Source organism: Calidris pugnax, unplaced genomic scaffold (assembly GCF_001431845.1).
Source record: "Calidris pugnax isolate Ruff unplaced genomic scaffold, ASM143184v1 scaffold21, whole genome shotgun sequence".
Lineage (NCBI taxonomy): Eukaryota > Metazoa > Chordata > Aves > Charadriiformes > Scolopacidae > Calidris > Calidris pugnax.
In genome coordinates this window covers 1622224-1632759 of record NW_015090770.1, presented here as the reverse complement: position 1 = coordinate 1632759, position 10536 = coordinate 1622224, and the positions used below count along the sequence as shown (strand labels likewise).

Here is a 10536-nt window from a genome sequence, read left to right as displayed (position 1 = left end):
CTGTTCTGGGGATTTGAATTTGATCTCCAGACCTTTCAGACAGATTTGGACTGGTTGTGTGATCCCTTTTCTCTAAGGCATTTGTCTTTGACTCACCAAATTTTAACAACTCTCCTTTCTGGGCTACAAACATTCAGCGCCGAATTGAGCATGGCACAGTGAAAGAGCATTTCTACAGCATCAGTGAGAAATGGTAAATGTTTTGATGCAAATATTCAAGAGTGATGTGTCTGGCACTCCAGATCAGCTTCTCTTTCCAAGGGAAGAGTTAAACTGCTGCTTTGTGAGCTCAGTTCACTCTGGCAATGCCACTTCATTGGCTCCTTTCTGCAGCTGCACAGTAGAGCCTTTTGTAATGCTCTCAATGGCCATACTTGTAAACTGGTTTCTTCGTAAAGTGTTTTTGTACTGTGGTTTTTTTTTTTTTTTTTTTTTTAATTGGAGCTTTAATAGTGCTTCTTTCAAATAAACCCCACATAACCATAGATAATAACTGAGAACTTGGTAAGATAGATGCGGTTCCAACATTTTTCGGTGGGATATGTCAAAGCAGCTTTGATTCCGGGATTGCCAAATACTGAATGAAATCTGTGACCACTGGCTAATAAATTACTGAAGACTGAGATGCCTTTGCCCATGTTGTTATGAAATCCTCTTTCTATTGAAGGAAACCACCTACGGAGTTGGTACAGTGGTTTGTTATCCTGGCAGAATTTATGAACTGCGTTGGTTTATGATTCCTGTTAATCAAATGTGGCTTCTCCATGGCATGCAGTGGGGTAAGTCATATGGCTTTACTAGTGTTCTTAGACATTGTGGGGCTAAGAAGGATTCACCTTGCAGTATGATGTCCTTGGAGCCTTTCCCCAGACTTTTTTTTTTTTTTTTTTTTAGTGATAGCAGCAAACAGAGGGTACATAAAATGTTTGGGGGTTTTTTTTTTTTTTTTTTTTTTTTTTTTTTTAAACAAAAAGTATCCAGAGTGAATGCTGAAAGAAGATACAACTTCTGGGTTATACCACTGTACCAGGGAAAGGCAGTCAAACTGCAAGCTGGGACTGTGGGGGAGGGCTTGGGTGTTTCTTGGAGATCAGAGAGACTGGAGTTTTGGTTAAGAGGTGTGAAAGAATAGCTACTAAAGGAGAACAGAGGAAATTAGGAAAGGAATTACTATGAGGAGGAAGAAGAGGTAATAGTGTAACTGAAAAAGAGCAGTCTTGAATGTACAATGCTCTTGGCACAGAAATACTGGGGTAGTGCTACAAGTTATAGCACTAAAGGTGTGAAAATGGTGCATTTTAATAGTTTTTGGAATTGGACTCATGAACTGCTGAAATAGGCATCTTGTTTTTTCTGGCTTTGTCACATTATACTTTCTGCATGCAACAGTTTTTGCATGTTTTTCTGTTGCCTCTTGAAGAAGCAAGAACTAAGAAAGCTGCTGAGGTGAACAGCTGAATTAAATGTTGACAGTTACCAGTGGCATCCAGGAGTCCTCAAAGATCTGATACACACCACCCTTAAAGCTGGGGAACTGCTTTATCTGATGTAAACATTCTGTCGTAAAGGTGATGAAGAGATAAGTTGTAAGCTGTGGTGTTTGTTTCACACTCTGTGAGTATCCACCACATCCCCTGACAGATCATTTCCTTAAAAATGAGGTTGCAAGTAACAGTCCAAGAGTTACCCCAGCTGGGACAGGACATCCGCGGGTCCTGTCCTTGGAAGCTACTAGCCACAGAAATCCTGAGTGTCCAGAGATCAAGAATGAAAAACCAGCACATGTGATGCTCACTCTTGGTCTCATATGACTGACAAATAGGATCCTGGCTTTGGAGCCACGGCAGCCAGCTGGAGGTGTTAAAAATGCTTCAGGCAAGCGCAGGATTTTCCTTATTGAACACTGTGGCTTGAGCTCACTCTTCCTGCTTGGCACCCCATCCTCCTTCCATGACTTCATTTTCATAGTGCTACTTGGCACAGATTTGCAAACGTTTAATGAGTCAAGCAATGATGCCCAGTAGACGGCTTTGCTGCTTTACATATTATCAGGATGTTGACTTTTCTTTACAACCTACTTTCCTATTGGGTTCAACTTGCATGTTTTTCCTGCCACTTCCCTTTGCTTCTTGCTGCCACCTCTGCTGATTTGCGGTGCTTTTATGGTTAGGTGTGCACCTCATCTGATATGCAATAGCAGCATTTCCTGTGGCAGTGAATGTACATTTTTTTTTTTATATTAATGAAGAAATACGCTTTCAAATAAAGAGACCTTTTCTACACTGTGCACTAATAGTGTACATTTTTTTTTTTATATTAATGAAGAAATACGCTTTCAAATAAAGAGACCTTTCCTACACTGTGCACTAATAGTGCACAACAGAGGATCCTTTCTTGCTTTACAGGAGGACTTACACAGGACAGTGGAAACAAAAATGTTTTTATCATAATGCTTTGTGTCTTGGAAGGAAAGGAGAGAAGTTACATCAGGAATGCAAAAAAAATGCAGCGAAAAGCCAAGACCTATTGCCATAAACTGTCTTTGTCTGCAGAGAAAGCCACCAGATGTCAGCACAGCCTGTTCTTTCGTTCTCCGAAACCTGTGTAAGCCAAGAAATATGTAATGTTTGTGAAAAGTGCTTATCTGTGAATTGGTTTAGCCTGCAAAGGCTGTACTAGGGTTCTGGTGATGAAAGCGGAATCTTTCCTTGCAGAAAGTATTTCTTTTTATATTAAAATCAAAAAGCGGCAAATTGAACTGGTATCAGTGCTTAAATTCCTCTTGTTGGAGAGCATCCTTTGCGGAGCCAGTTCCAGCGTATCTAAATCTTTTCATGCTGTGAGGAGGCATTTGCAGAACATTCATTTGAAGAACTGGCTGGAAAAGATCAGTGTTAATTTGCTGAGGTTTTGTAAAGTAGACTTTTTTTTTTTTAAACACAAGGAAAACCACCCAGAACGTGCAAAGCAGAGCAAGACATCTCCAGCAACACCGCTTAAACACACAACAAGTGTGTCCTCCATGCTTCTGACCCTAAGCCTCTACTATTTCTTCCTTGTGGTACAAGGGCTGAGGAGACTCTGGCACTGTGTTCCCTGGGCCACGCTTTCTGAGCTGTGACGGGCTGAGATGGGATATGGGTTTTGGAGCCCAGCCCCGTGTACAGCTTTGTGCTGTCAGTGACTGAAGTGTGCAGAGGTGCTGCCTGGTTAACAGGGTAAATTTGAATTGTTGCACAGGGACAAGGTGTGACGGAGCTTTCTGCTGAGGTTCCTGTCACTTTTCTTGCAGCAGCTTGCAAGTACCTGGGAGACTCTTGAAGACTCCCTGGAGGTGTTCAAGGCCAGGCTGGATGGAGCTTTGGGCACCCTGGTCTGGTGGGAGGTGTCCCTGCCCAGGGCAGGGTGGTTGGAGGTGGATGATCTTTAAGGTCCCTTCCAACCCAAACCATTGTGTGATTCTGTAAAGTGACAGGTAGAGCCTGGGTGACCTAAATTCTTTCTTCCTTCTCTTTTGGGCTGCTTCTTAAGTTCCATTCTTCGAGCCTGGTGTCACGGTAGGGGTTTACCACAGCTTGCTGTGTAGGAGAACTGCTTATTGATTCCAAACTGTGGCTTTCACCCTCAAACACCACTCAATCCAGCGGTGATGAATGGCAGGTTGCTGCTGTGCAGCCTTGTGCCATTTCAGGGGAAGACCACTGTGTGCCCCCAGCATGGTGCTGCAGGTTGGTTGGGAGGTGTTGGTCTCGCTTCTCTTCCCTCTGCGCAGCACCCAGTTCTGCTTCGCTGGGGACAGGGACCTGGTCTTGAGGCATGGTGTGGGTGATAGATAGCTGAGAGGAGAGTGGGTGTTTGGGCTGGTGATGTAGTAGGGGAGGGGATGGGGCATAGAGCTTTCATCTTCCTGTAGGTAGGATATTTTTGATCAGATACGGATCATACCTTTTGTTTGCTGGCACCCTCTCTATGCTAGCCATAGATTCTTTGCACTGGCCCAAAAGCTGCTAGCCAGAAGCTTCAATGGGTACTGAATACATTCAGTGTGACAGATTAATATAAGAATTTACCTTTGTATGCCCATTTCTGCTCTCGGGCAGGTGACTTAGTGGTGTGTGCCAGGAGTCAGCCAGTACTGTGAGAACTGCTGCTGTCTGCTCTCATTACACATCTTGGGAAGGTCTCATTCTGCTTGCTAACCTGAAGCCCAGAGAACATACTCTTTAGGGCCAGTTTGGGAAGCTCCTTTTCTTCAGTCAAGCAAGATTTTTAAAATGGAAGGTGTGATACCGGGATATGTTTTTAACACTACTTTGAGGTCTCATCTTTGGCTCTATACATGTATTTATGTCCATGCAACTGGAGGACATCGGTTGGTTTTAGAGTCAAAGCATCAATCTAGAGATGAAAGCCTTATACCCCAGCAGTTAGTATCCTGGGCATTTCTTCACGCTGCTCCCCTGCCCCATCCCTCCCACATCAAATAAACCGGGTTTTGTGGAGAGCAGGCTTGAATCTCGCGCAGCAATTTGGTTTTCTAGAGCTCAGATTTTTAAAATGGAAGGTGTGATACCGGGATATGTTTTTAACACTACTTTGAGGTCTCATCTTTGGCTCTATACATATATTTATGTCCATGCAACGAGAGGACATCGGTTGGCTTTAGAGTCAAAGCATCAATCTAGAGATGAAAGCCTTATACCCCAGCAGTTAGTATCCTGGCCATTTCTTCACGCTGCTCCCCTGCCCCATCCCTCCCACATCAAATAAACCAGGTTTTGTGGAGAGCAGGCTTGAAACTTGCGCAGCAACTTGGTTTTCTAGAGCTTGGAATGAGACAGGCACTTAAAGGCAGACAGCTGTTTAAGCTGAGGCTAGCTAATTGTAGATCAGATATGGGAAGCAGATAACGAGAGTAACCAGCCAGCTGAGCAGCAGCTGTAGTGGATCCTCCAGTGCTGAGGTTTCTAAATCTGAAGCAGATTATCCTTCTAGGAGGACTGCAGTAGCACCACTTTAAGTCTTTGAAAGGTTCCTGTAATACTATGGCTTGTAATACGTGATCCTCCTCACTGGCCACACACAATGGTTATTTTTAGTCTTTGGTTATGGAAGACCTGCACACGCTCTGCTGACAAGAACTGTCCCTAATCATAGATGGTATCTTCCTGCTGGGTATCGTATGCTCTGCTTTAAAATAACCATGGCTCTGACTTGCACTAAAAAACCTCGCGCAGAAATTCTGCCAAACTGATGCTGCTTATTAAGGCTCAATAAAGGGATAAAAGCAAACTGTCCTACTGTACCGAATCTCATTCCCCAAACCTGATCCTGCTAGCTCAGTGCATGAAATTTTGAGCTCCAGGATAACACCAGACTTCTCTGGCTGGTTGTAGCAGATCGTGGCTGTCTTGGAGAGCCTGGAGGAGATATATTGCATAGAGGTGCTGAGGCAAGTGCACTCCCCGAAAGATTTAACTGTAGTTTGATATATCACTTTATAAGTAAATCCCTGAAGAGCAAGAAACCAATTGCACTGTTAAAAGCCTTGTATTATAAAACAGAAGGAGTGAGAGAACTGTACCTGCAGAGGTTAATCTTCAGCACAGGAATTTAAATGAACTCATTAAAATCAACTTACAAATTAGCTCATTAAAATGCAACGCTGCGGATCCAGAAGTTGGTTGATCTGGCTTGCCACTTCTGTGAAGAAGTGACTTAAGAAATGGAGAACAAATTGATAGTATTAAAACTCCCTTTTTCTTTCCAGTCCCATAAACCCTCATTTGTAACTCCCTTTTCCTTGAACGCGGAATCAACAGCACTTTTTGTTTAGCGAATTAAGCTTGTTTGATCCTGGGCTACAACTGCTTTGTAATATCACTAGTCTCTTGCGATGAAGTGTCTGTCTGTACACACTTGTGTACGTGCACAGGAACTCTGTAATAGAAGCCCTGGTGCACTGGGTCACAGCAATGATCATTTCCACTTATTATCTTGCTAACGAGACTCTACCAGCTGCTGGCTGTAGTGGGTTTTATTTCCTAGTGGTTAAATTCTGGATAATCACACTGCTCGCTGCTACTGCCATTAAACTAATGGTATTGTTTAGGGTGAGGAGGGAAAAAAAAGACCCAAATGAGTTCTGATATAATTATATAGACCTGAATATTTTTTATATAGCTACTGATGCCAGTGATTAAAACTGACCTTACTCTTTACAGCTTTTCAGTTGGTTCTTACATATCCCAGAGGCACATAGTAGGCAATACAGAAAATAAAAATATAAAGAATTTACATTCCAGCTGTATATTCTGCAATAATATATAGGTATGTGTGTACATATATAAAGAAACTCCAAATACAAAACCAGTTAATCGGTAAATTTTAAGCTAACCTCACTAACCCCCCCAACCACATCAAAAAATATGTAGGGAAAGATAATTGAAAAATTCCTTGAACTACTTTTCAGCGTTTCAGAATCAGAAGAAATGACTGGAACTGTTGTGTGGAGGCTTTAAGGACCAGATGCATCCAGAGGGCACCATCTGAAATGCTGCTCTGCGTTTACAGGAATGGGTCTCAGTCTTTAAAAAGGGACGGTGACTGTCCGGGCAGTGTGTTGGCACAGGCGTTACCTGGAGACACTTGATCAGCCTTTTTTTAGATGCTGTGGAGCTGCGGTAGCCACGGGGATTTTGAGCTGGCTCCTCTGTCCATCTGGGCTTGTGTCCACCTGCAAAGCACCATCCTGGCTCACACAGGCAGCCAGCTCCTCAGGTAGGTCTGGGTGCCTGACTCTGCTCCTGCCCATGAAAACCATCCCTTTGCCACCAGTGGGAAAGGGTACGTGGGTGTGAAAGGCAGGTAAACAAAGCAAAGGTACAAACTTTACTTCTGCTGGGCAGAAAGGTGAGTCTTTAACTTTGCGGCGACTCACAATAAAGCCACACCTTTCCCACTGGAGACAAAGTTTGTTTAGTTTGTGTAATACTCTTTCCCTGCCTCCTAATCTTTTTTTTTTCCTTTCTTTTTTGCCACCAGGCAGTAGTTTTGCTTGACCTAACGATGTGAAAAGAAGCTTAGGTGGAAAAAAGAGGCATTGGAATATACTATTGTAACCAGAAAATGTATAAAACGGTGCGTTTATGTTGACTTTGCTTGATGATGAAATGGAGAAGACTGAAAGATCAAACTTGCTGAATCCAGTTTTCCCTCAAGGATGAGTTAAGCTGGAGTGGGTGGAATTATACTCGGGTGAAACTGTCTCAAATCCACATGGAAACTTAACCCACACAGTTCAAACACAAATAAACAGGGCCAGGTAATCAATCTGCTTGGTGAGTGATTCGATCAGGTGCTGGTCTGGGCCAGGTTGTGGAGATGGATGGGGAAACCTGAATAACCACAGTTTTCTAAAGGCAAAGAATGGTACATTCTTTGCCAAAAGAAGAAATAATCAGCTGATGATGAAATCTGGGCATTTCCCTCATGCTGATCTCTTTATATTCAGTGAAAAGAAGTGACGTTTGGAGACTTTAGTGTAAGCCTTAGGCGAGAACTGAAATCCCTCAGTATCATCACTGGCAGCTTGAGAAATATTTGGAGAACGTTACTCACTGTAGTTATTTGAGGCTAAAAAGGGAACTCTTAAGATCCATCTGTGTAGAAATCATCCAGGTTACGGAAGCAGTGGTGGCTTGTAGAAGGGCTTATGTGCCCCGAAGCTGATCATTTCCCCCCATGTTTCTATTAACTGTGGTCTAGTAACAAGTACTTCCCTGTCCCACAAACCGTACCTCATTGATGCTGACAGCTGTTATTTTTCAGAGCAATACTGAACACTGAGTGGTGTCTTTGACTTAACGGTAGGAAAATGAGGCTATTCCAGCCATGTCCTTGTATCTGACCTTGCTGAGGTAGTCTTCTTGTGTCATCCCGATTGCCTGCTTTTAAATGAGCCTTTGTGAATGGCTGTCCACTCTCTGCTTGGTGATTTGTATGTCCAAAACCTAAAGCATTATTCTGATAAACAGCAAGAGCTTGAAGGGATAGGAAATGACGGGTGGAAAATGACATTAGGACAGAAATCTTCATTGCCCTGTACCTTGTCCAAAGTGGGTATGAAGGCAGAAGAGCATTTGATACCTGCTTTGCAATCTAGCTCGTTGCTTTTTAAGGTGCAAGGCAATGAAGGACTGTGCCCAAAATGTACAACTGCTGTATTTTCATGTTGTGGTCAAGACTTGCTGCTCGCTTTGCAAGACTGTTCAAAGATCTTGTCCTTGCTGGTGAAACCAGTGGGTTTAGAGCTACTGTTTTGTCTGTATAAGTGGGCACGTTCAGGTGACAATGATTTCTAAAAGCTTCACCCTGTTATTTGCTGGAAGGCCAGCTGGAAGGCCTTGGTTTTCTCCATGTAATTCTGTGAAGCAGCAGGTCTTCCCTATCATTATCTTTGCTCTGTTTCCATCAAATACTGCTTGAAACTTTGGCTTAGTAAAAGAGAGAACATGCAGCAGCAGCAGCTGTCATCTTGGAGCCAGCAGTGCAGACCAGATGTGTGAGTTGAGGGACACCACTCTCTTCAAATGCTTTTATACTGCTGGAAAAAGTGCTTTATTTCCATAGCTTATAAACGTGCACCAGGCACAGCTCCCAGGACCAGCAGTGCTCTCTGTATTTGAGAGAACGGGGTTATTTAGACTTGCTGTCAGGTTTGGATGCTTTTAGTAAAATCTGTAGATGCTACATAACACGGATATTGCTCTTCTTACTTGTCCATAGAGTTCATTGAGGAGACCAAAACCAGAGACGATTCATCTTTCTCAACCTCACTGCCTTGATTGGTCCAGACACTCAAGAGGCAGGATGTCTTTGCTGTCATAAAACACAGAAACTCTGTGCTATTTTATATTTAAAAAAACAACAACAAACCAAACCAAAAAGCATTGAAATTTATGAGAGCAGCCAGGGAAGCAACCGAGAAGCTCTGGTCCGAGGAGCTGCCAGCCAGCCCCTCAAGTGACTGATCTGATGAACAGAGCCCATCAGTTTCCCAGGCATATTAGTGCTGCTTAGCTTGGCCTTCATGGCCATTTTTAAGGCAATAACTGTCCTAGCAAATCAGCAATATAATTTAGCAACTGTCTGAACTATTTTCGTGCTCATCCATTTGCTAAAGTCACCAGATTTTATTGTTTACCCACAATACAATTATACCAAAACATACATATATTTAAGAAAAAGAAACACCTTTATAGAAATGTCGATAGTGCTTTGAAGAAATCCTCTCTCACAGCCGGGGCTCCCTTTTAGACGTTGCTAGAGGTCTCCCCGCTGGAGTACTCCCCCGTTGCGCTGGGCAGGATGAACTTCACGTATCTTCCCTTCTCCCAGCCCCTCCTGATTCGCAGAAGTCTTTGCCAGACGCAGGGCAAACTGAAGACGACTTTTGCCAGGATGACGGTACAGGGGACGAGCAGCGTGAGGGTGTAGGTGGGAGGCAGGTAGAATTTGTACTGGTTCTCATCGAAGGCCCTCGACCAGCCGTAGGTGAGTGTGTGCAGGGTGCTGATTACCAAGGCAATAAATCCAAGGGTGGACTGAAAGGAAGAGAAACACACCCCAGTTAGCAGAGGACCTCGTGCCTGGTTATTCTCCTGTGGGTTTTTTTTACACTATTTTCTAACTGTATATTGCACAGAGAAAGCAATGAGTATTTCCCATATCTTTTTTTCAGTGGCGCTCAGGGATAGGACAAGAGGAAATGGGCACAAACTTGAATATAAGGAGTTCCACCTAAACATGAGGAGGAACTTCTTTATTTTGAGGGTGGTGGAATGGGGAGGAACTTCTTCATTTTGAGGGTGGTAGAGCACAGGAACGGGCTGCCCAGATTTGCACAGAGAAAGCAATGAGTATTTCCCATATCTTTTTTTCAGTGGCGCTCAGGGATAGGACAAGAGGAAATGGGCACAAACTTGAATATAAGGAGTTCCACCTAAACATGAGGAGGAACTTCTTTATTTTGAGGGTGGTGGAGGAACAGGCTGCCCAGAGAGGTGGTGGTCTCCTTCTCTGGAGACATTCAAAACCTGCCTGGACTCGTTCCTGTGCAACCTGCTCTAGGTGGACCTGTTTTGGCAGGGGGGTTGGACTAGATGATCTCTGGAGGTCCCTTCCAACCCCATGTGATTCTGTGAGGATGGGGGTCGGTCTCTTTTCTCAAGTCACAGGCGACAGGACAAGAGGAAATGGCCTCAAGTTGCGCCAGGGTAGGTTCAGGCTGGATATTAGGAAAAATTTTTTCACTGAAAGGGTTATCAGCCATTGGAATGGGCTGCCCAGGGAGGTGGTTGAGGCACCATCCCTGGAGGTGTTCAAAAGACGGGTTGATGTAGTGCTGGGAGGTATGGTTTAGTGATGATGTTCCTTGTTTGTTGTGTGGGTGTCTATTTTTGTCAGTTAGGTTGATGGTTGGACAAGATGATCTTTAAGGTCCCTTCCAACCTAGAAGATTCTGTGATTCTGTGA

At 43.7% G+C, this 10536-nt stretch overlaps 1 protein-coding gene across 6 annotated transcripts in view; it reads right to left on the bottom strand.

The window, feature by feature from the left end:
- Positions 1 to 6151: 6151 nt before the first annotated feature.
- Positions 6152 to 10536, bottom strand: part of STEAP3 (STEAP3 metalloreductase) — a 31681-nt gene continuing 27296 nt past the window's right edge. For all 6 annotated transcript variants that reach the window (XM_014939342.1, XM_014939333.1, XM_014939366.1 and 3 more), the window contains one exon: positions 6152 to 9605. In XM_014939342.1, coding sequence (XP_014794828.1) covers positions 9315 to 9605 — 291 coding nt within the window. In that variant the 3' untranslated portion in view covers positions 6152 to 9314. The remainder of the gene's footprint in view (positions 9606 to 10536) is intronic.